Source organism: Tursiops truncatus, chromosome 9, assembly GCF_011762595.2.
Source record: "Tursiops truncatus isolate mTurTru1 chromosome 9, mTurTru1.mat.Y, whole genome shotgun sequence".
Classification (NCBI taxonomy): Eukaryota; Metazoa; Chordata; class Mammalia; order Artiodactyla; family Delphinidae; genus Tursiops; species Tursiops truncatus.
Genome location: NC_047042.1, coordinates 93,400,728 through 93,426,559, shown reverse-complemented (window position 1 = coordinate 93,426,559; position 25,832 = coordinate 93,400,728). Strand labels below are relative to the sequence as shown.

Below are 25,832 nucleotides of genomic sequence, written 5' to 3'. Positions count from 1 at the left end.
ACCATTTGTGCTCTCTTTTTACCATCCTTTTATTTAGTCCAAACACTGAGATGCCTTTGTTCTCCCAGCTTAACCCAGGTCTATAATATGTTTTCTGTTTAATATTTTCATCTTTTACTCTTATAAATTTCCTTTCACTTTTTCTACATGTTTCTAAGAACATACCTCATGTCTATTTCCTGCACTTGAGGAACTTTTTGGTAATCCCAGACAAAGAAACTGGGAGAAAACTGTGGCTTTTCCATCTGAGAGTAGAGAGACCTGGATTCTGGATGTCTAGGGAAAACCTAACATTTCATATGTGTGTGTGTGTCCATGTAACTGTGTGTCATTCTATGTGTGTGTATATTCCTCTTTTTAATTTATTTTTTTATTTTTGCATGCAATTTGGGTATATTTAGTTTTAATCATTTTGCTTTTTTTTCTCAAATATGAAGTACATTAAAACTCAGTTATATACAGGAACCAGTTTTTAAGGATTGCTGTGAAACTGTGCTCCCTGACTGTTCTTCAAAACTCCTTGGTTAGTCACATGAAAAACTGGATGAATTGGTTTTCATCAAGACTGGCACAGGGATTACATTTGTAGAATGTGGTGAATTGAGTGTGAAGTACCAGTGGAGATTTCAAGTGACATTACCATGTAGAAAGTTGCATAAATTGGGCTGAAGCTCAGATTAGATATCTGACTAGAATACTGAATTTGATGTTATTAGAACAGAGAGTTTCATTAAAGTGATGAACTTGAATGATGTTGCTCAGGGAAAGTGTATAAAGTAATAAGAAGAGAGAAAAGGATGGAATACTGGAGAAAACCATTTTTAATGGAAGAATATAGAAGTGGTTGTCTACCAAGGACATTGACAATGAGTGAACCAAAAATTAAGATGGAAACAAATCATGAATAGTGTTTTTAGTCTGTTTGGCTGCTATAACAAAATACTACAGACTGGGTAGCTTATAAACAACAGAAACTATTTCCCACAGTTCTGGATGTTGGAAGTCTGAGATCAGGGTGCCTGCATTATTGGTGGGGGCTCTTTTCTGGTTGTAGACTTCTTGTTGTAACCTCACTTGGTGGAAGGGGCTATGGAGCTCACTGGGGTCTCTTTTATAAGGGCACTAATTCCATTCATGAGAGCTCCGCCCTTATAACCTAATCATCACCCAAAGGCCCAACCTCCTAATATCATCACATCTGCAATTAGAATTTCAACATAACTTTGTTGGTGGTGGGGGGCATAAATATCCAGGCCATAGCATGTTTTAACTCTAAAAATTCACCAAATTTTGTAGATATTTCTTTAGCATGTGTGAAATTGACTGAGGTAGAAGTTAGGCGCTGGAAAAAGATTCCATAAAGAAGACTGAGACTGGATTCCTCTTATAGAGAGCAATTTAAAACCAGAACTCTCCTGGTCCTAGGAAACAAAGAGCGGAGTAACCTGGTGCCTAGGGCAGGTCTAAGTCAAGAATAAGGGTATCCCAGCTCTAAGCTCTGAAATAACGGAGGGAACTAGGTTTGTGGATTCTTCATAAGTATGAAGGAGTCTGTCGGCATCATTGTCTCAGAGGCTCTCATGGGATGGGAGTCACCTGTGATGACTTCCAGGAACTAAGAATAAGTTATTGGATGTAGACTCTGTTTCACAGGGAACAGTCTTGGTCTTATAACCTCCAATGACATATTTGATTGAATTAGTATAATTCTATTTATATTGAGAATATGATAAAAGTTATAATGGAAACCCAGCTTGGACCTAAGGAGCAGCAACTTTTGTAGTTCAGAAATGTCTGGGTAAGTATTTCAAAAAGGAGAGGATGGTCCCCTGGAAGTCTCTGTGTATGACAGCATGCGATGCTCCCAGGAGAGACCTCACCTTGAAGTAAGGGTGGGGATGGGGGCGTGGCAGGGTAGACTGACCCAGTCATACAACCGTAGTTCTTGGAAAGATGAGCAGATTCTAAGCTCAGCTGGGTTTTTATTGCCAGAATTTGTGTCTTGGATGAGGTCCTCTGCATTCCCTTGTTCCAGGTTATAATTACTATATTAGCGGTTGGTAAGGAATGTATGTAATTGAATGAACCTTTACGCTAAAATCTCAGTAAGTCATTGGGGGTCAAGACACAGACCTGCAGTCATGCCCCTCTAACACCAGCAAGGAAAAGGTTGAGCCTTCCTCTTGTACTTCATCGATAGAGGCGCCACTCTGCAGGGAACTATACCTGGGAGTGATGACGGAACTCACTGGGAGCAATAATAGGGTCTGCTGCATTGCATAGCTTGGCAGCTGGAATGGTACAGAGTAGAAGCTTCTGCCATGGCTGGCAGGTATTTTAGGGCCCAGCAGAAAAAGAAAAGAATCCCATGGATACAGTGGTACCTGAGAGAGGCGACAACCTTGTCAGGAGGACATATAGCACACAGTAAACAGGGGCTGGAGTAGAGGAAGAATAAAACTCTGCTAGAGTACATGATTTATCTTGTTTACATACCCATGTGAAAACCCCTGGCATCCCCCCAGAGTATGTGTGGGAGAGGACTTTGCAGGGAGCTTAGACCCTGCACTAGTAGGAGGGGTATTGGGAAGCTGATCTAAGAGAAGACTGATTCCTTCATTCACTTAACACGACTCTCTTCAAGCACTCTGGTAAATATGGAGATTAAAAAAAGTAACCAGTATAGGCACGGTCCCTGCTCTCATTAACTTCAACATTTATTCACATAAATTTTAAATAACAAACAATCAAGTGTCCCTGAGGACAGAAGCTCAGGCTGTCTTAAGAGCACATAGCAGAAGAACTATCCCAGTCAGGGGTTCAAGGAAATCTTCGTGGAGGAAGTGACTTCTGAATTGGTATGCGGAGAAATCATCAGTTAGGGATCCGGCTAGAGAGGGAGAGGAAGAGTGCTCTAGGGAGAGTAAACATCATTGGTGAAGACCCAGGAGTGCGTCATTGTAGATTATATTTGGGGACCTGAGGGAGGTGGACTCTGTCTGCTAGAATGGAAAGCAGTTGTGGTAACTGAAGGAAAGAGGACACTCCCGTTAGGAAGGTAGACAGGTGCAAAGACTGCATCTTGGAGGGTGTTGGGAGGCATGTGAAGTACCACAAACTCGAGACTTTAGCTAAGTTAATGAGAAACACTGATGGGTTTTAAGCTCCGGAGTGGTTTGTGGGTGGGGGCAGGTAGCAAACTGGAAGCTGGTTAAGGAATCCAGGTGAGAGACAACATTTTCTGGATCACAGTGTTGTCAGTGAGGCTAAATTAGTAAAATTTGCAAGGAATTTAATACTGAGAAGTCTGCAGGGGATGGATGGATTGGGTGTGGAAGGAGAGAATCTGAGAAACGGTGAGGACGACTCCTACATCTTTGGCTCGGGCATTTGGGTGGATGGCAGACCATTTGCAGAGATGAGAAAAATGGGAGATATCAGATTTAGTAAACAAGTCCGATGTGCTACTCCTCCAGGTGACAAAACCTCCAGGAAGAGGACCCGGAAGGTGGGATGAAATTTTGTTGAGGGATTGGATTGAAAATGAAATCTTCAGTTTGGGCAACGATGGCGCTCAGTAAGGAGGAAGGATTGCAGTGTGTGTAAAATTCCTTTTCTAGGAATTTACCTTTACTCATGGTGCTAGCCTTAACACAGGTAGCTTGTCCTGCCTGCGCTTTGAAAAGCTCACTGTTACCAGAAGTGAGAGGAGGACACATTGCAGAGGGGCTGCCTTGCCCGGAGTCCACAGAGTTGGAGAGTCAGGGAAGGACTCCTGTGGGCACTGATGGCGGGGGAAGTTTGTCTTCTTGGTTGGGTGGGGCCTCCGGAGGGAGGGGCCTCCGGAGGGAGGAGCCTCCCTGCTCCTGTGGCTGCCCTTTTTGTGCGGAGAGCAGCTGACTGTGCCGTGCTGTGGGTAAACTGCTGGCACAGAGGTACAAAGAGGTCTGGTTGGTGCTGGCCGATGCCAGGGTCAGGGGGAAATCTGGCTTCTTTTCTCGAGAGACAATGTATCCATTGGGGACATCTCCCTTTTCAACCAAGTCAATATTCCTTGAAAAATAGATCAGCCTTAGACCCAGCCCTGGGTCTTGTCGATACCAGTACATAGCATTGTGTTGCATATTCTGAGAACAAGTCAATGTCACCCGCTTTCTCGTCTCTGTGATCTGGTGTCTCGGGCTCTGGGTCACATCGGCTTCCAGGGGGTCTGTAGGAGAAGGAGACAGAACTAGAGACAGCTGAGGAGTCGCCTTGCGCTGCAGCTTCTAGGAAAGGGCTTGAGCTAAGACCTGAAAGCTATGGCCAAGGCATGCCCATGAGTTCTACGACTCACCTGCTCCCAGGAGACAAAGCAGGACACAGCCCAGGAGCCGGGGGGCCCATGGCAGCATCGCTCTGCCAGCCCTGGGGGCCCTAGCTGGTTTCTGTGATGTCTCTCTCCCTCTCTGCCGCTACTCGATCCTCATTTTCAGGGGAGAAGCCACTCCCCCTTCCTTAGAAGGCTGAAGGGTAACACAGGGGATCAGTCGTGGCCAATGGGGGCTGGCAAGCTTGTGATCACTGTCATTTTCCTTGTCCTCCTTTGAGGCTGCTGGTTTCTATGCATTTGACAATGTCTTCTTATTAGCACACTCTTGTCAAAGTTGAAAAATAGTTCTGTATTTTGGATCTTTATGATGAAAATTGGTATATTTGATTATCACTTAGAAATGCGAGAACATGAAACTCATGCTATCATCAAAACAACACTTTTTTTACTTTAGAAGTCCTCATTTCTACTCTGTAGAAAAAAAAATCCAAGATATATTCATATCTTTGCCTCTCCACGGATATATTTTTTTAGCCACTACCTTTTAAAAGAGTCTCATGTGTAAAAACTTAGCCAGATCCACATCATGGGTTATTTTATTAGTTTGTATCCAGTTCATGAACCTAGACTCAGGGCCGTTCTCCTTAGCAGATTAAATTTAGTAGCAGGTATGAGTAGCTGCTTTCCTCAAGGCTGGTGTTGGATGTATCCTTCTTCCTTCTCTTCTCTCTCCTCTTAAAGGGGCCGTGAAAGGCAGAGGAGAGATCTGCCTTCTTCAATAACCTCTTACTTTCACCAGCCAACTCAGTTTCTTTGCTGATTGTGGGGTGTGCTTTGCTGTCTTGTGCTCTCCAGATGGGGCTCCCCACGGAAGGGTTCTGTCGCTGGAGATTCCACTGTAGCCGGGCTGTCTTTTCTGCTCCGGATCTAAGTCACAGGGAGCTCTGCCTGTAGCTGGGGTGTCACCGCATCTTCTTAGCTCCTCCAGCCACTCACATATTGCTTCTTTTCTGGGTCATGATGTCTTTCCTGCATTGAGGTGACGTTCCAGGTGTTGCTGAAAGTATTTCCCCCCTTGAACTTTTCTTGAGCTTTGTTGGAACCAAAGTATTCTTGGGGGTGTGGGGAGGAAGAGAGGGAAGGACACTGTCCCATCCTCCTAATTGCTTCAGCCACAGCTAGAGCTTCGCAAAGCTGTATTTTGCCGAATTTTGCTGAATCATTATCATCTCCAGGCAAGAAGTGGGTCCTCATCCCAGTTCTTGGGCTGCCCTCAAACCTCAGAGACGGTTTTCTGCCCCCAACCCCTTTCATGATGGAGGTTCAGGTCCAGCACTCCCTATTCCATACAAATAAGGGAGATGCAGTTTGCTATCATGACATTAACTCTGCTCTAAGGAGGAGTGTTCTTTCTTTTTATATTTCTGTGCCATTCCCTTTCGGAAAAGACTGTGGGAGCAAACTTGGCTCTATTTCAGTCCTAGGCAAGCCCTCCATATCCTAGCTATGGGTACAAGTGTTCAAGAAAAAAATTAAGCAGGTTTAATTCTCAAGAACCTGCCTCAAGTGAATAACTTTGTATTATTCAGTTAACCTGTCATCCCAAATTGCATCTTTCGAAATCTTTCACAGTTTACCCACATCCACAAAGCTAAACTCACTGTTTATACTCCTGCCCATTGGATTTTCCAAGGTTCCACGGTACTTCCAATGTCATCGAGGTGGACAATTACAACTCAAAGATTTATAGTTTATCCCAAGTACTTTCCATATTAGATTAACCAAAGATTTAGGAGGCAGCTGCTTCTATATTCCTAACCCCCCCACGAGCTAATTCACTCTCCTCAGACCCAAGCTTCTCCCCGCATCCCCGTCCTGTTGGCTGTGAGGCTGCTCTGGTCTCTTCTTTCTTTCTCAACATCAACCAAGACACCAAAGTGATACTGTTGACCTGAGTCCCTGATATCCTTGTACTAGGAGCCACTTCCTGTATCTTCCCCACCCTTCCTTCCTGGAACCTTTCCTCTGACCTCTCCTTCCCAAGGCCACCACATGCAAGAGTCTGGGGAACTTCACTTCCCCAATGTGGACCAGGCTCCTGTGTCCCTAACAAAAGCACTGGGAAGAAAACAGAATCCTCTAGATGTCCAGGAGCTCTGAAATGTCCCCTCCATCTTTCGCACTTCAGTGTAATGCCTTTCACTCTACACTGTCCATCCCTTTATGTCTTTCCCTGTGCCTACTTGCTCTCAGCCTCTCCTCTGAGGCATTACTCAGTGAATCTGCTGCATCTCTTATCATCCTTCCTGGTGAGAGTCTCTTGACAATAATAATTATGCCTGCCTCTACCCAATTAAGGAAACATTCCTTTAAAATCCCTGCAAGTAGAATACACTGGTCCCTTTAAATATGTAACAATATTTTCTCTATGGGTGACCCTGAGCACAGATAACAGACTACAGAATTTTCACCACCCTTCAGATCCTATTTTATTTCTGCTCAGGCCATTTTTGGTTCTGAGGAAGTCACTTTACCCTGTATATTTTTCTATACTATATGATTAACTTTTCAAAAACCTTGAGAGAAATAGCTGTATATTGAGTTTTCTTTTAATTGGTGATACAGTATTCAATTTTATCAAACCTCTTATCAGTGTCTGAAATGCGTTTATATTAAGGAATATGTTAGTGCCCTCTAGTGGAATAACACTGCAATAGGCAGAGTAATGGCTCTTTAAAGATGTTCAAGTCTTAATCCCTGCATTCTGTGAATGTTTAGATAGCAAAAGGGAGTTAAGGTTGTGCATGCAATTAAGGTTGCTAATCAGGTGGCCTTGAGCAGTAACTTAGATTATCCAGGTGGGCTTAATCGAATCACATGGGTCCTTAATAGCAGAGAACATTACCCAGCTATGTTTATAGGGAGACTTGAGTATGGAAGAGTCAGAGAGGCCGAATGCTACTGACTTTGAAACTAGAGGAAGGGAGTCATAATGTAAGGAGAGCCTTCAGAAAGGAACAGAGACTCGCCAATGTACTGATTTTAGCCAGGTGAGACCTGCATTGGACTTCTGACCTCCAGAATTATAAGGTAATAAATTTGTGTTGCCTTAAGCCATTAAGTGTGTGGTAACTTGTTATAGAAGCAACAGAAAACAATCACCAACACTACAAATTTGTGGCACAATGTGATAAAAAAAAAAGCATTTAAGATGGTAAAAGCAAGGAAACCATAAACAAAACAAAAAGACAACTTATGGACTGGGAGAAAACATTTGCAAATGATGCAACTGACAAGGGATTAGTTTCCAAAAATATACAAACAGCACATACAATTCACTATCAAAAAACCCAACTCAATCAAAAAATGGGCAGAAGACCTACATAGACATTTCTCCAAAGAAGACATACAGATGGCCAACAAACACATGAAAGGATGCTCAGCATCACTAATCATTAGAGAAATGCAAATCAAAACTACCATGAGGTATCACCTCACACCAGTCAGAATGACCATCATCAAAACTCTACAAATAATAAATGCTGGAGAGGGTGTGGAGAAAAGGGAACCCTCTTGCACTGTTGGTGGGAATGTAAATTGGTACAGACACTATGGAGAAAAGTATGATGGTTCCTTAAAAAACTACAAATAGAGCTACCATATGATCCAGCAATCCCACTCCTGGGCATATATCCAGAGAAAACCATAATTCAAAAAACTACACGCACCTCAATGTTCATTGTAGCACTATTTACAATAGCCAAGACATGGAAGCAACCTAAATGTCCATCAACAGAGGAATGGATAAAGATGTGGTACATATATACAGTGGAATATTACTCAGCCATAAAAAGAATGAAATAATGCCGTTTGCAGCAACATGAGTGGACCTAGAGATTATCATACTAAGTGAAATAAGTAGACAGAGAAAGACAAATACCATATGATATCACTTACATGTGGAATCCAAAAAAATGATACAAATGAACTTATTTACAAAACAGAAACAGACTCATAGACATAGAGAACAAACTTCTGGTTACCAAAGGGGAAGGGGAGGGGGAGGGATAAATTAAGAGTTTGGGATTAACAGATACATACTACTATATATAAAATAAACTACCAGGTCCTACTGTGTAGCACAGGGAACTATAGTCAATATCTTGTAATAAACTAGAATGGAAGGGAATCTGAAAATATATATAACTGAATCACTTTTTTGTACACCTGAAATTAACACAACATTGTAAATCAACTATACTTCAATTAAAAGTCAAAGATGGGAAAAGCAGAGGAAAGGATGATAACCAGCGGGCAGGGCTCTGGGCGGTCTTGTGTGGGTGAGGGGAGCTCACGAGGGCAAGGTCCCTGCACACCTTGGGTCTGCTGTTTTTGCGCAGGAGATGTGGCTGCGTTGATAAACTGCTGGTGCACAGGGACTCGGATGTCCGTGGAAGATTCAAGGACCAAGGGGAGATCATTCTTTTCTTCCTTCCTTTCTCACTCTCTCCCAGTCTCCGTCTCCCTGTCCTTCTTTCCCTCTGGGTTCCTGAGTGTGTTTGTGTGGTGGCCTTACAGGGGAATGAAGCTGGAAAGTGGATGAACTTCTCTGATATTCTCAGTAACAAGGAAAAATTCCAACCTCCTGCTATTTGCAGGGTGACTCCCTGTGTTACAACCCCCTTGCCTTCCTCTGCAGAGCACCCCGGTGGCTCTGCGCTCCTTAGCAGAGGCCATGCGCACTGTGCCGGCCACCGACTGTCAGACCAAAGGAAGGAATTCTTCCCGGGAGAACAGTCCCCCCACTGGGGCTAGCAATGACTGTGGGGCTCCCAGCTGGAACATTCCGACCCTAACCCTGTGGAGATGAGGTATTTGCAGAAATGGGGTATGTCAAGAGCAGAAACTGGTAGCATCTGCCTTTAAAAATGCATCGTCTGGTTCAAACTCCCATCCTTAGCCCTTTGCCTCCTAGGCTACTTGCACAGCGGCTTTCTTCATCAGCCGCCTCCTTGCAGCTGCTTGGAAGTAGGGCTCTGTATTAGTTTTCTATTCCTGCTGTAACAACTTATCCAAACTTAGGGGCTTCAAACAACACGGATGAACTATCTTACCATAGGTTAGAAGTTCGACACGGGTCTCATTAGGTTGAAATCAAAGCGTGCAGGGCTGTTGCCTTTCTGGGAGCTCTAGGGGAGAACTTCTCCGTTTTTTATTAACTCCTAGAGCCCACTCACGTCCTTTGGCCCCGTTCCTCCATCTTCAGAGCCAGCAACAGTGGATGAAATCCTCAGATCACGCTGACGTCAGCCGCTTTTAAGGACGCATGAATTTAATTGGGCCCACCTGGATAATCCAGGTGGCTCTTCCTATCTTGAGGTCAACTGATTAGCAGATTTAGTTGCATCTACAAACCTCAGTCTCTTTTTTCATGCAACGTATTCACAGGTTCCAAGGACTAGGACATGGACGTTGGTTGGGGGGGTGTCATTATTCTGCCTATCAGGGACCCTTAGCCAGATAAAGGAAGGTAAGGCCAGAAACTGGTTAAACTTAAGAAATATAATTTTTTCAGGAGAGTAGAGGAAGAAAGTGCAGGAACAAATCATTGTAGACATTGCTGAATCATTTATCCATTCTTTAAAGGACATATGATGAATAGTGGTTATGCGTCCGTTGCTGTTTTAGACTACGGGAATACAGACATGAACATAAAAGACATATTGATTATGTTTGATCATTCATTGAACTTGTATGTCATGCCCCAAGGAAGCTACTGGGGAAGGAATGAAGGAAAGACAAGTCTTTTTACCATAAAGATTTTATAGCTCAATACACAATGGAATATTACTCAGCCATAAAAAGAAACGAAATTGAGTTATTTGTAGTGAGGTGAATGGACCTAGAGTCTGTCATACAGAGTGAAGTAAGTCAGAAAGAGAAAAACAAATACCATATTGCTAACACATATATATGGAATCTAAAAAAAAAAAAGAAAAATGGTTCTGATGAACCTAGGGGCAGGACAGGAATAAAGACGTAGATGTAGAGAATGGACTTGAGGACACGGGGAGGGGGAAGAGTAGGCTGGGATGAAGTGCGAGAGTGACATGGACATATATACACTACCAAATGTAAAATAGACAGCTAGTGGGAAGCAGCCGCATAGCACAGGGAGATCAGCTCCGTGCTTTGTGTCCACCTAGAGGGGTGGGGTAGGGAGGGTGGGAGGGAGACGCAAGAGGGAGGGGATATGGGGATATATGCATATACACATATATATACATATATATCATGTCCCGGGTAAAGGAGCAAGAGAAATTTAGTACAATTCTGTTTTCAATCTTATGCATGTAAATAACTCATACTTTCTTCTTCACCAAATCAGGAAACCAGAAGGGTAGCTTCAGAGGCAAAGATGACATGTTGTGTTTAACCTGCAGGGTGAAGTGTTCAGTTCGTGTCCTGAATGGATTTAAGTTCAAATTAGGCATCAGGGTGGAGAGTACAGGTCTAGGATTCATTAATTACCAGGTGGGATTCTTGCGCCCCAGTCCCCATCTTGGAATAATGGATAGCAACTACCTTACAGAGATGAAAACAAGCAGGACCCTATGGGGCCTTCCCAGGAGAGACCCCCCTAACCCCTGCCCATGGCCTCTGCCTGCCTCTTGTTTATAGAAAAACTTAGCCTCCTAGGCCTTCTCCGAGTTCCAAAGAATAAATTTGGTCAGAGAAGTAAGAATATGCAGAAGCAAAGGAAAAGAGTGAAACAAGACAAAATAATAATATTGATAGTTTAGCCATTAAACAACGTCAAGGATTTTAGTTCCTCCCAAAGGGCTATAGATAGTATTCCGAGCTGCTTTGAGCTGCTTTACAGAGACTGAAACTCCCTTCAGGGGGAAGATATTATCTGTTTGCTGCCCACAAGCACGTAGACCCCAGACTGGTTGGAACCAGAAGGTTGATGCCGTTGACTCCCAATTACCTCACCACCAACCAATCAGAAGGATGTCCATGAGCTGATGTGATGTCCACAACCCCCCTCCCTCACACCGTCTTTAAAAATCTTTCCCTGAAAGCCATCGGGAGTTCAGGCCTTTAAGCACTAGCTACCTGGCCTCCTTGCTTGGCACCTGCAATAAATGCTGCCCTTTCCTTCAACACAACCTGATGTCAGTATATTGACTTTAACTGCATGAGGGCAAGTGGACCCAAGTCTGGTTTGGTAACAGAGCAGGAAACAGAAGAGACTAATATTATTTTAAGAATTCTTCTCTCTCTTTAAGAAAGTACCTTTTTTCTCCTCCTCTTATTTTTTTTTATCACTTTCTCCATGTACGGCAGCAGGTGGCAAGCCAGTTCTGCTTCACTCATTAATATTTGTTACCCTGACATGATCCCTGTTGTCTCATTGTGGAAGGGTAGGTCAATTCACAAGAAAAACAATTTGCTTCCCAAGATTAGAACAGTGCCCAGATTATCCCAAATTTCTTCTCCAGGAAATTTTCACAAATTTGCTGATAACAACAATATCACATTATATATTATAATATCATCATATAAACTGGACCTTAATATGTGTTGTTTTTCTGAGGCCTTGAAGTTGTTGGTTTTCTGACTCATTTGAATTTCAAAAGATTGTGCTTTCTCCCCCAATAATTAATCAACTGGTAATAAACTATTTCCATGTTAGGTTACTCAGAATTCATAAGGACAAAGCTAATTATATACTGCTTTCCCTCTGCAACTAATTTTATTCTCTTTGGAAAAGTTCTCTCAAGCCTCACTGCATCCTTTGACTGCTGTTCTGTCTCATTTTTTTTTTTTTATCCGTTTTCTCAACTCAGGGACTAAAACAATTTTGTTCCTCATCCCAAAGAATTTTTCTTTTGTGTGTGTGTGGTACGCAGGCCTCTCACTGTTGTGGCCTCTCCCGTTGTGGAGCACAGGCTCTGGACGCGCAGGCTCAGCGGCCATGGCTCACGGGCCCAGCCGCTCCGCGGCATGTGGGATCCTCCCGGACCGGGGCACGAACCCGTGACCCCTGCATCGGCAGGCGGACTCTCAACCACTGTGTCACCAGGGAAGCCCCAGAAGCAAAGATTTTGATTACAATAGGAAGGGTGTTAGAGGGACAAGAATGGGAACAGGGAAGTAAAGAATAGTAAAGTTAGGGCAGGGCTTCAGTGCAGGCTTTTGAAAAAAACTTGTAGTTGGGGTCAGGAATCTTGAGGACAGCATCCCCTCACTCTTTGGTTTGCCCCTCTTTTTGTGCAGAGAGGAAGCAGCCTTGCAGCACTGTGGATTCGCTGCTGGCACAGAGGTACACAGATGTCTGGCTGGTGCTGGCAGACTTCAGGGTCAGGGGGAAATATTCCAACTCATTTCGAGAGACACGATACCCCTCAGGGACATCTCCTTTCTCAGTGGTGTTGGTACCAGTTGAGTAATAGATCAGCCGCAGTCCAAATCCTGGGTCTTGGCGGTACCAGTACATTGAATAATGATTCTGTTTTTGTGAACACTGTAGAGTTAATTCCTTTCCTGTCTTCGAGATCTTGTGTCTTGGGAACTGTGTGACTACAGCATCCTTGAGGTCTGTGAGAGATAAAGCAGGGATCACATAAAGACAGGAGGAAACATTTTGTAGTTGGAGCCTGGGAAGCCAGTGGCAGGGGTTCCTTACCTGTGCCCAGGACTCACCTACTCTGAGGAGAAAAAGGACAAAACAGCAGAGAAGCCTGTTGCTCATGGCAGCGTCAGATGAAGAATGCTGTCTGCTCCTGGGATGAATTTAATCTCTGAAACCAACAGGTTTCATCTACTTCCTGGCCAGAGACCACACCCTCCTACCCCACTGCTTCAGAAAGGAACGAAAAGCCTCTTAGACTTGACGGGATGTGATAGTTTCATTTATCCGGGCCACATAATTGTTTATGCTGTTCTCTTGAAGAATTAGCATGACCGTTGTTTCCCTTTATGAATTTTCTAATTTTTCTTATACAATATATCCTTTTTGACATGGTGGGTTTGCATCTTTTGAATTTTTACTAGGCTATTATGGTAAATTGAACAGTCTTCCATGGACCCCTGAGTGTTTTCTCTGAACACTTTTAGAACTCTTCCATTTTGCCCTTATGCCCAACCTCGAATTCCACTCTAGAAGCGCTCTAATCTCTTTAGCCAGCCTAATGTTATTCACTTACATGAATGCTGAACAATCTCTACATGCTTCCCATATAGTCCTATGTCCTCTCTTTTCCTTTAGGCTAATTCTTAAGGGAGTGAAAAAGTGTGGTGAAGGGAATGGAGCAACACAATGTATACAAATTTAGGAAAATCTTGTAGGTGTTTAGAGAGGATTTTCATGTGGTGTAGTAACTCATCTTACCAGAGGTTCCACCAGTTAAAACTGGGTGTGGACAAATGCTGATGTAAGGACTTCCAGCAGCCTTCTCCCTCCTGAGTGATCTAGTAACTGCTCTGAATAAAGGAGCACTTTGGGAACAAAAGCATTTTAGGGAAATTGTGGGATGTTAGTCGCCACAGATGAACTGAAGCTCAAATGTCATTGATGTGGCTCTGTGCTGTTTAACATTATTTCTAGGAAGTTTTTTTTTTTTAATTCTAGTTCTCCTGAGGATGTGGCAGTGAATTGCTGTGGATAAACTGCGAGCACAGAAGTGTGACGATGTCTCCAAGGCCAGGAATAAACCCTCCTTCCTCTGGGAGACACTGCGCTCATCGGGGAAACTTTTCCGGTGCTGTCAGCAGCAAGTGAAAACTGGATCAGCTGTAGCCCCAATGTTGGGTCTTGGTCATACCAGAACATTCTGAAAGACATTCCGAAAAGGCTTCCCCCTCTGTTCTTCTCTAGATATCTAGGTTCTGCATTATGCTAACATCCAGGCGACCTGTGGGAGAAGGATGCAGAAGTTACAAGCAGTGTCCACCAGGAGGCCCAACATTTGAGCCATGAACAAAAACAAAAACAAAAAACCCTGTGCTGGAGCCTAGAAATCCCAGAATCTGACTTTTCCTTGTGCTCCAAGGTCTCATCCATTTCCAGAAGACAAAAAGGCCATTCCCCACAGAAGCCCGACACTCACCGTGGGATGGGAGAAGGAACAGGTCTTTTTCCAACTGTAGACAGCCTATTGGCTGTTTGCCTGTGATGTCACTGTCTCTGCCCACACGCAGAGCTCCACATCTACAGAGATGGAATCTTTTCTTCCCTTCACAGAGCACCACCAGACATTGGACTTTCCTGATCAATTCAGATTAGGAAAAACAATTGCTCTTTGGGGTTAATACATGCTATTCCTTTGCGTTCTTTCTGACTCAGACTTCTTTCTTCATCCATGACATTTCTTAATAACTACCGTTGCCACGAGGTTAGTCGATAGCATGGAAGGTTCTAGAGAGAGACTGCCTGGATTTGAATACTGGTTCTGTCACCTACTGTCATCCTGAGCAAGTAAATGAACTGTTTGGGCCTCAATTTTACTATCTGTAATTTGCGCTAATAAAAGTATGTACCTTATAGTGTTGCTGTGGGGATTAAATAAGTTTATATGTTAAGTGGTTACAACAATGCCTAGTATACAGTGAAGTCACTTGAGGTTGGGGTATGGGATGGGAAAAGTGAGCGGGCTACTCTCTGCTGGTTATAAAGAGAACCAATTCCAAATTGAAAGTCCCTCAGGGGGTTACTTCCTGTGCCCCTTTGTCACACCTTCTTTCTTTCCTCTCAATAGTACCATGAAGTTGATTCCTGCCACTATGATGGCCCACTCAGTGTCAGGGAGGGGACTCTCCCTGGAGAGTAGCTCCCAGTGGAGCCCAGGGATCACTGTGGAGTCCCCTGATGGAAGATTCTATCCCTGAACCTGTGGAGGTGTGACATTTACAGAAATGGGCCAATTCTGGAGTTATCTGTACTTCAAACTGGAGTCACCAGAATAACAATATTGTTTTTATTTCCATGCTTCTTTTTCAGCCTTTTCCACAGCGGTCTCTTCATCAGCCTCCCATTTTAAGCTGCTTTGCAACAGGGCCTTTGTTTATCTGGGAAGGAGGATGAGACCTGAGACATGAGAGATTTTGAGCAAATAAATAATTTGGGTGGGTGAATAGACGATAGTGGGGCACAAATTCAGGGTCAATTCCATAAAGCATATTTGAATCTTTCATTTATTTAATGAATAAATATTTATTGAGGGGGCTTCCCTGGTGGCACAGTGGTTGAGAGTCTGCCTGCCGATGCAGGGGACACGGGTTCGTGTCCCAGTCCGGGAAGATCCCACATGCCGCAGAGCGGCTGGGCCCGTGAGCCATGGCCGCTGAGCCTGCGCGTCCGGAACCTGTGCTCCGCAACGGGAGAGGCCACAACAGTGAGAGGCCCGCGTACCGCAAAAAAAAAAAAAAAAAAAAAAAAAAAAAAGTGGGGGGGAGGACGGGAGGGAGGGAAGAAGAGAGGAAAGGAAAATAGACTCAAATATGTCTCAAGTAGCTCTTCAGGATTTTCTTCCAAGTAACATGTTTTCTGAGTTCCAGTGCGTGTGTATTTAAGTCCTCTACACCCCTTGACCTATAAGTCCTTTTAAGCAGAATTATATAAGAAGACTGGAAAATGAGAGAGGCTGCTTTTACTGGATGAAAAATGTATAGAGATGTATGTAACAGTTATCTCTGATGATTCCTGTATCCTCAAATGTTGACATGTAGAAATTCTCAGCAGAATTTCTGAGAATGCCGCTCCGCGGCATGTGGGATCTTCCCAGACCGGGGCACGAACCCGTGTCGCCATCGGCAGGCGGACTCTCCACCACTGCGCCACAGGGAAACCCCCGTCCTCCCTTTCTTCTATCTTTTCTTCACTAAGTGAAACATTGTACTCAGTCTAGGGATATATAATTGGAGGGACATCACTCTCAAATGAAAGAATATGGAATCTTGGGAAGAATGAGAAGGAATTATGAAAGAATACACTAACTATAGTAGTTTGGGGATGAATAGGAGCTAAGTCTTCTCTGTCTGTAGGAGTCAGAAGAGCCTTTAAGCTGACCTCTGAGCTCAGAATGAAGGGACGCTCAAGAGTGAGCCAGGCGGGCAAGCAGTGGTCACCCATTTCAGGTAGGGGAGAGAGCGCTGGCGAAGGTACAGCTGTGCAGTGTGGCTTGGTCCGTTCAGGGAAATACAAAACGCTCAGTAGAGCTGGATCCTCAAGTGCTCGAGTGGCTTTGGAAGACCTGGATATATTTCTAGACAGAGACGTGTCTGTGAAGGGCTTTGTGTGCCAGGCTCAATCAGGCTGGTAGGAATGTCCGGGTCAGAAGAAAGTGGATGCAGTAAGAGGCTGGTGGAGCAGTGAGAAGGGCGTTGCCTCTCTTCTAGGTAACAGGTAATGAGGGCCTGCGTGACATAGAAGCAACGAGGAAGGAAAGGAGCAGCTCAACCAGATAAACTTGTATATCAGAGACTGTGTCTCTCCCTTTAGGCATGAAGGACGTTTCCCCCCATTGCTAGGAGTGCCGCTGGCTGACGGCCCTCCTTGTGAATTATCTCGGCTAAAGAGGCACCTCTTCCCCCAAGGGCATATGCCCTTTCTCAGGGCCACCATGTCCAATGACACGGCTGCGGTAAAGTGGGCATAAGACCTGGCCCCCTCACCTCAACTTCGGATGATGGTAAGGGCCACCCCAGCTTCCCAGCTCCCTGTGGACTCAGCTTAGGCCTTTGTTGAGGCTGCAAGACAGACCCACGTCCCCTCTTTCTCTTCCGACTTCCTTCTTTTCCCTTGTATCCATGTGGATCATAAGGGCACTTTCTAATAACCCTTCTGTACACTAATGTCCCCTGCACAGACCATTTTCCAGGAAAGCAGATCTATGACAATGTGCAATATAGAAGTAATAGATTTATAAATGGATTTCATGTGAGGACTAATGGAAAAGAGGAACTTACAACCATCATTCAGGTCATTGAGATGGAAACACAGTATATGGGCCAGAATGGATGCAGGTGGGGGTGGCGAGGCAATAAATTCAGCAATAAATCCCTTGAGTTTGAATTGTGGAGCATAGAGCTGGAAGTGTCCAGCAGAAGCCTGAATTTACCAGTTAGAACTAATGAAAGAAATTGTCATGATCCTGGATGGGAAGGTTAAGGAAGAATATTTATACTGAGGAAAAAAAGAAGGCAGAAGAAAAGTCTAGGGAAATCTACTAAAAATGTCTAGTAGACAAGTAAATGGAACAGTTATCAGCTCATGAGGGAAGAATTATTGTTACAGATGAGACTGCTGATAAGGTGTGCATAGAAACCCCGGCAACAAAACTCCACAGAAAATGGATTTTTTAAAGGGATAGCAGATGAGATAGAACTCATGAAGGAGACAGGAAAAAAAGAAGTGACTTTTTTCCAATTAGAACAGGTAGAAAATGAAAGACATTGGGTTCTTTGTATCTGAACTGTCACCAGGTCCTGTGGATTCTTCTGTGGAAATTATCGAGGTTTATGAGTTAAGAAGACAAAGCACATGAGGAAGGCTTCAACCTGATTCTCAGGCCGACTTTTGCACCATGCTTGCAGCCCTTGATTAAGTATTTTTGTGTCTAGAGTTCACTGGCTCCTAGGAGGACCCTCCCTGCAGGGCAGTCAGGGTTATTTCCCAATGCCTTGAGAGAAAAGGGAATCTCCAAGCTCCTAGCTTTGGTTCTATGCTGGACAGCAGGCAAATGTTTTGGAGTTCAGTATATCCAGAACATGAAGCAAGTCTATCTGTTCCTGCAGGTTAAGATTGATCTCGGTAGAGATCCAAGTGTCGGGCTGTAGATGTAAGATAACTTTTATAGATCACAGCCTCTTGTACTTGAATTTCACCTTCTGAGTCAGATTTCATGGTGATTAAATTTACTTAGAATGAAGTTTTAGAAAACAAGGTAGTTTGTTTTTGGTATAAAGGCAACCAACTACAGAGCTAAACAGTAGAACTTGGAAGGACTGGGACGGGAGGGGGCTGGCAGGATAAAGGTGACATCAGCAGGAACAGAATGGATGGGGATGTTGCAAGGCGGGTGGAGACAGAGGCCAAAGGACCATTAAAAGCCACACTGTGGATGCGCTAATAAGAAATGCTTTTACTGCAAATCATGATGGTGTTCCCAGATGCTCAGGTTCCTTCTCCTGGGAGGACAATATTGGGCTAGCCCCACTAGAATAGATAAAGAGGGTCAGTAGGCAGGGGAGGTAGGTTCAGTCTAGCTTGTGGTTTCGGAGTCATCCCATGGCCTGGGGACACTGACCCAAGGTGGCCCTAAGTTCAGACTGAGGCTCACACAGCATAGAACGACCTCGAAGGATCCCACATCCCACATCTAGGAAGACTCTGTGCCCTTATGAGCAAAGGTGCCTGTCTTTCTGTGTAGAGAGCAGGTGGCCAGGAAGCACTGTGCAAATACTGCTGGCACAGAAGTAAAGGGCTGTCTGGTTGGGGGTGGCGGGCTCTAGGAAGAGGGAGAACTTCGCCTTCTCCTTACGAGAGACTCTGTACCCATCGGAGACATCTCCTTTGTTAATATCATCGACACCGTGGGAGTAGTAGATCTGCCGGAGCCCCAGTCCTGGGTCTTGTCGGTACCAGTACATAGACTCATGACCCTTAGTCTGAGAACATTCCAGTACAGTGCTCTTTCCTGTGTTTGCTATCCTATTCCTTGGAGTCTGGGTAATACCAACATCCATGGAGCCTGTGAAGAAACAAGACAAAAACTGGAGACAGAACCTAGGAAGGGTCCTTGCCACAGTCTTCAGGGAGAAGCTTTGGCCACGACCTGGAAAATTTAAAGCAGAGATTCCCCATGTTTCCTAAACTCACCTGTTCCCAGGAGACAAAAGACCACACAGCAGAGGAGCATGGAGCCCATGGTGACGAGAGGCAGGAAGAAGATGGTCTTAGCTTTGAGTGTTGGGGGAACAGGACACGGAAATAGGAAATTGCAAGGATTCAGTCAGTGATGTCATTGTCCCTCCCAACTTAGTGGGTTTTGGAGAAAGATGCAGCCACACCCCTTCCCACCACATCCCCCAAGGGTCTAACCTGTTTCACTCCCTTACTCCTTAGGCGGGTGGTGCTTTAGCTTAGTGTATATCCACCAGCAGATGCTGAAACCCTTACTCCCTCCTCTTTTCCTGCTGCTTCTCTGCCATCTATCAGAGAGAAGTCTCTCTCCCTCTTCTCAGACCTTATCCACTTCAGTCATTCAAGGAAGCGTCATCCTCCCAATTGGCTAGGCCACAGGGAAAATTCAGAACCCTCTCAAATAAAAGGAGTCCAGTCTCATTGGAAGGTTGTGACACTGTCACATGTCTATTTTTTCTGCACTTATTTATTTATTTTTCTAACTCAGGTCTAGATAAGCTATGCAATTTGAGATTTTTTTAAAAAAAATTTTTTTTAAATTTGCACTGCAAAATTTGAGATTTTTTTTAAAAGAAGGGCAACACTATAACTTTGTTCCAAATTGACACTGTTCTTTAATGGCTGCTGCCTTTTTGGTCAATGTTTTCAAGATGCAGATCTTTACTGAAAGCATTGGCTCACTGCAGGAAGATAGTCATTTAATTGTGTGTATGGATTTCAAAGAAATATTAACACCTTCACTCATATCTTGAATTAACTGTAAGTGGTTCCTTAAAGACAGGTAATTTTAGCATAACATAAATTGTTCCTGATTTTAGGAGGAAAGTGTTCGGTATTTCAAGGCAACAAATTACAAATAATAACACAGTTAAACAACAACGGCATGAAACCCTTTGTGATGTAATAAGCAAACATTGTTTGCCACTTGTGCTTGTCCTGGCTCCACCCCAATCAATGCTGCTACACCTCACATTGGGAAAGCCTTTTTAAAAATATTTTTCCTTTTGATTATGAAAATTTCTAACATACTCCAAGTAGATATAATCGTATAATGGGCTTCCATGTTCCCACATTACCTGGCTTCAGTAATTACCAACTCATGGCCTCTCTCGTTTATCCCCACTTGGCTTCTCTCTCTCCTGTGTTATTTTGCAGAGTTCCTGATTTATTTAGGAGCACCCAAGCGCATTTTCAGCCAGTGCATCCTTCCATATGATCTAGTCCAGTGTTCTCTCCCTTCTCTCTCTTTCTGGTAGAGGTCTCCATTAATCATACCAATAGAAGGGTGAATTTATTCCAGTAAATTGCTTATCCTGGGGTTCAGTGAACACAAACAGGGTAATTAAAATAAAGATCATCATTTGGGGTTTGTCCTTAATGGTAAAATATAACTGCACTCATTTGCAATTCTTGAATGTACCGTTTTGCTGCCCCCTGCTGTAGGCAGCGATTTGAGCAGAAGAGAGATTTGAGAGCTGAATATAACCTATTATTGGGGGGGTCACAACAGTTGAGAGAACAGAGGACTCAGGTCCAGTGGAGTCCTACAGGAGCAGTTTGGAGATGCATGGCAAGGAGAGAAGAAGCAGAAATCATCTGGGAGCAGAATCTATGCCTGAGGAGGAATGAGAGACTATTATCAGAGGAATGAATGGAAGAGACACCTGTTGGATGGGAATGGAGTTGAAAAAGACACTATTTCTGGGCAACCAAGAGGGTCCTTGATGGCATGGACCAATATTCCCCCTACTCTGGGTAGCTCGTATGGCTCTCCAGTCTTATTTATAACCCACTTTTCCTCTGACTTATCTTCAGACCTCTCAGAGCACAGACCTCTCATTCTCACCCACACGCCGAGCTCTTTGCCAGCTGTGTGCTGTGTATTCATGGATGTGATCCTCAGGACGCTGAAAACGCTCTTATTTGTGAACTACTGATCTGTATAACGAACATCCTCTGGCACAAAGGATGCCAAAGGAGAAATGACTTTTTACTACTGGTTACTGCTTTCTGTGTCATAAGAAATTTTTGCCTCCCTTCAACTCACAAAGGTGTTTTCCTCTAGGAAGATTTGTAGTTTAGCCTTTACACTTAGGCCTATCACCCACCTCAAATTGATTTTTATGATATGAGGTATCAGTAAAGTTCATTTCCTTCCATGTGCTCATCCATTTGTTTCGACTTTATTTGTTGAGAAAATTGCTACCTTAATGCATTGACATTTTCAATCCATAAACAGATATCTTTCCATCTTTAATATTTTCTTTAGTTTCCCTTTGTGACATTTTGTAGTTTTTCATTGAACATCATTTGCTAAATTTATTTGTTATTGACACTATCGTATATGGAATTGTTTCCTGAACGTTATTTTTCAGTTGTTTGCAACTAGTATAAAGACACTTGATTTTTGAATATTGACCTTGTCTCTTTCTAAATTCACTAATTATTTCTAGTTGTGGTTCATTGATTCCTATATAAATAATCATGTAAGCTGATAATTTCACCTCTTCCTTAACAATATTTAGGACTTTTATTTCATTTTTTTTGGCCCTATGATACTGGTAAAGACCTCCGGTATAATGTTGAGGAAAAGTAGTGAGAGAAACATCATGCCTTGTTCCCTATTATAGGAGGAAAGTGTCCAATATTCACCATTAAATAGCATGTGAGTCATAAATTTTTCGCTGATAATCTCTACCAGATTGAAAAAGCTCTCTTCTATTACCAGTTTGCTGTGAGTGTTCGTTTTGAAAGAGTACTGGATTTTGTCAAATGTTTTCTCAGCATCTATTGAGATGGTCAAATGATTATTCTTCATTATTTTGCTCATATGATGACCTACATTGATGTTTGAATGCCAACCCATTGTTTCTCTTGCCATAAATCCGCTTGGTCACGATGCATTACCACTATCTATATATAAACACAGACACACATGCCTACATACATATACACAGATTCTTTTGGATTGGGTTTGTTAATATATTGGGAAGCATTTTTCTCATCTGTGGTCATAAAGGATAGTCTATAAGATCTTTGTCAGATTTTGGCATTAGGGTTTTGCTGGCTTTATATAATGAGTTATGAAGTGCTTCTTCCTCTTTTGTCTTCTAAAAAAAAGTAGGTAAAGTTGACATTGTTTTTTTCCTTAAATGTTTGATAGAATTCACCAGTAAAGGACTCTGGATTTGTAGTTCCTTTGAGGGAATGTTTTTGATAAAGAATTCAATTTCCTACATATCAGATTCTTCATATTTCTAATTCCATGTTGAGTCAGTTTGGTAAATTGTGTTTTTCAAATAATCTAAGTTGTAGAATTTTTTGGCATATACTTATTTATGATATTCTACCACTTTAATGTCTGTTGTGTCCATATTTTCCTTTTTCATCATTGATATGGTAATTTATGTTTTCTTCCTTTTTGTCTTGATTGTTATGGGCTAAACACTTTTATCAGTTGATCAAATTATTATCGTATTTTCCTCTAAATTCATGAACATATTTTTATAATGGCTCCTAAAAATCCTTGTCTGAAGTTTCCAACATCTGTGTTATTTAGGGTTGGTTTCTATCGCCAGTTGTTTTCTATGTACAACTCATATTTTCCCATTTATTCCCATGTCTAATACTTTTTTTACTGCATGATTCAAATTGCAGATGCTACCTTTTGAGAGTCTAGATTTTCTTTGGCCTTTATTTAACAAGTGCTGCGATATTTTTCTCTAAAAGGCAGTTTATTGGCAGATCAGGCAGATCCCTTTGAGGTTTGTTGAGCTTTGTTGGGGCAGTTCTAGAGTGGCTCTCACTCTAGGACTTGGGTAGCCCTTCTCCCGAGGTGTGACCCCCACCAGGGGTGCCAGGTGTTTTCCCAGGGTGTCAGCGAGGTGTCTCCACTCTGGCTGCTCAGAATTCGTGTCTCCCACGACTGTGTGATGCCAGCATCTCCGTTTTTCTCACAGCTCCCCAGCAACTCCTCTCTGCCAGGACATGGGGAAGGGGGGCGTCCTCTGTTATGCACCTGCTGTTACCATTTGACCGAAGAATAAAGGGGACTCCATGCAATGTTGGGAGCTCTGTTTCTGCCCAGCTCCCTTCTCTACAGCAGCTGACCCTGCAGTATCAGCAGCTTCCACGGCCCCGAGCTCTGGTCTCTGTCTCCCCGACTCGGTCAGATCACTATGCTCTGCCTGGTCTCCACGTCCTTGTGCGTCAGCCGAGAAACTGTACTAAGCAGAGACTTGTATGTTTCCTCTTCTCAGGAATGACAGCCCTCTACTGCCTGCTGTCTAATGTCTGAAAACTGTTGCTTTAAAACTTTTGTCAGGTTTTGTAGTGGCTTAAGGATGTATAAGTAAGTAACAAGTATCCATTTTGACCCAAAGCCAAATTCCCAACTTATCTTTATTATACTTATGGAATTACTATAATGCTTACTGCGTTTTTAAAGTTCTTGATCTCTGTTGTCAAACTGACACCATTACAAGGAGTTTATAAATGTAACCCTCTGGCTGGGCTCCTGATCAAACTGGATAACGTAAGTCATTTTTAAAGTGTTCTTAAACACTTTTTCGCAAACATTTTTCCAGATTTACGTGAAGCTTTTTCTATTTATAGTTTCTTTTTTTAAATAAATTTATTTATTTATTTTTTGGCTGCATTGGGTCTTCGTTGCTGCGTGCGGGCTTTCTCTAGCTGTGTGCAGCGGGGGCTACCCTTCGTTGCAGTGCACGGGCTTCTCATCGCGATGGCTTGTTTTGTTGTGGAGCATGGGCTCTAGGCGCACGGGCTTCAGTAGTTGTGGCACGTGGGCTCAGTAGTTGTGACTCGCAGGCTCTAGAGCGCAGGCTCAGGAGTTGTGGCGCACGAGCTTAGTTGCTCTGCAGCATGTGGGATCTTCCTGGACCAGGGCTCGAACCCATGTCCCCTGCACTGGCAGGTGGATTCTTAACCACTGCGCCACCAGGGAAGCCCCTCTCGTGAGTTCTTGATTAAGAATTCTGGGAGTGCAAGGAAGGGACGTTTTTCATAGTTTTAGATAAAGGCTATATTGGGAGCTGCAGGGCTGGAGCGGGTTTGTGCACAGGTGGGTTGTGGCCGTGCTCCACTGTGACGCTACCGGAACAGAGGTACAAGGCTGTTTGGTTGGTGTGAGCCGCCTTCACAGTGAGAGGAAACAGCCCCTTCTCCTCTCGAGAGACACTGTAGCCTTCAGATATGTCTCCTCTCTGAACATCCTTTACAACCGCGGAGTAGTAAATCAGCTTCAGACCCTGCCCTGGGTCCTGCCGGTACCAGTACATGGAGTTGTAGGTCAGATTCTGTTTACACTCCAGGGTCACATTCCGTCCAGCCTGAGCGAGCAGGAATCTCACTTGGTAGACTTCAGCATCCATGGGTCCTGTGGGGTAGAGACACAAACGTCCAGAAGAGAGCCTAACACTGTCGTGAGAAGAGGGTGCTGGAGTGGGGATCTGCACCTACAGGGTCGGAATTTACTGTCTGGGTGTTGGGCTCACCTGCTCCCAGAAGACAAAGGGCCACGTAGCAGAAGGCCCAGCTACCCATGGCAAGGACTAGGTATTTGTAAAGCTCCAGACATAGACTCTGAGAGAGGCCAAGGGGAGGGGCTGGCAGCTAGGGCTCCCCCTGGCTCAATATACAGAATTGGTAATTGCTATAAGGTGACTGACTGTCGCAGCTGATTTCGCACATGGGGAACAAAGGCTAAGAGAGATCAAGACACCTGCATCTTCTCTTCTGCTTAACAGAGCTCTTTATAGCCCTTCTAAATGGACAAGTGCCCACATGGTGAGGATACTGAATCCCCCATTTCCCGGTCAAAGTCACGCTCAGAATGCCATGTGCCTGTGCACTCATTGTGATGAAAACTAGGAAAGGAAATGCCCACAATTTTCAGAATCTATTGCCTGTCTATCAACTGCTCTGTTTCCCACCAAACTCCCAACACAAGAAGAGGTTCAGATGTTGTTTTATAAAATAGAGCCAATTCTCTCTGTCCTCTGTATTTATTATAATTGGTACAGTAGAGATGGTATAGTGGCTACTCCAGCAATTTAGCAATTACAAAGGGCCCTAAACCCACCCTCCCCTTAGGGAGGTGGATTAGAGCAGGGATTTGGGAGACAGCCTCGGCTTGAGTTCTGACCCTGCCGAGTAGCAGCTGTGTAACCCTGGGCAAGTCTCTTAATCTCCCTTTGATTTGGTTTTCTCATCTGTAAAATGGGTATAATGAGTATCTACTTCAAAAGTTATTGTGAGGGCTTCCCTGATGGCGCAGTGGTTGAGAGTCCGCCTGCCGATGCGGGGGACACGGGTTCGTGCCCCGGTCCGGGAAGATCCCACGTGCCGCGGAGCGGCTAGGCCCGTGAGCCATGGCCGCTGAGCCTGCGCGTCCGGAGCCTGTGCTCCGCGACGGGAGAGGCCACAGCAGTGAGAGGCCCGCGTACCGCAAAAAAAGAAAAAGTTATTGTGAATATTATATAAATATAGAATTTAGAACAGTTTTTAACACAGAAAAAGCACAATATTTGTGTTTGCTATTATTACTTTCTGGATCTGTTATTTAATCCA

The 25,832-nt window shown here is 43.9% G+C and overlaps 1 gene segment (V, D, J or C); it reads right to left on the bottom strand.

The window, feature by feature from the left end:
* LOC117313628 (T cell receptor beta constant 1-like) overlaps positions 1-19,284 on the bottom strand; it is a 62,105-nt gene extending 42,821 nt beyond the window's left edge. The window contains 2 exon segments of the C gene segment in view: positions 18,859-19,068; positions 19,197-19,284. Of these exon segments, the coding sequence occupies positions 18,859-19,068; positions 19,197-19,245 (259 nt within the window).
* Between the last annotated feature and the right edge of the window lie 6,548 nt (positions 19,285-25,832).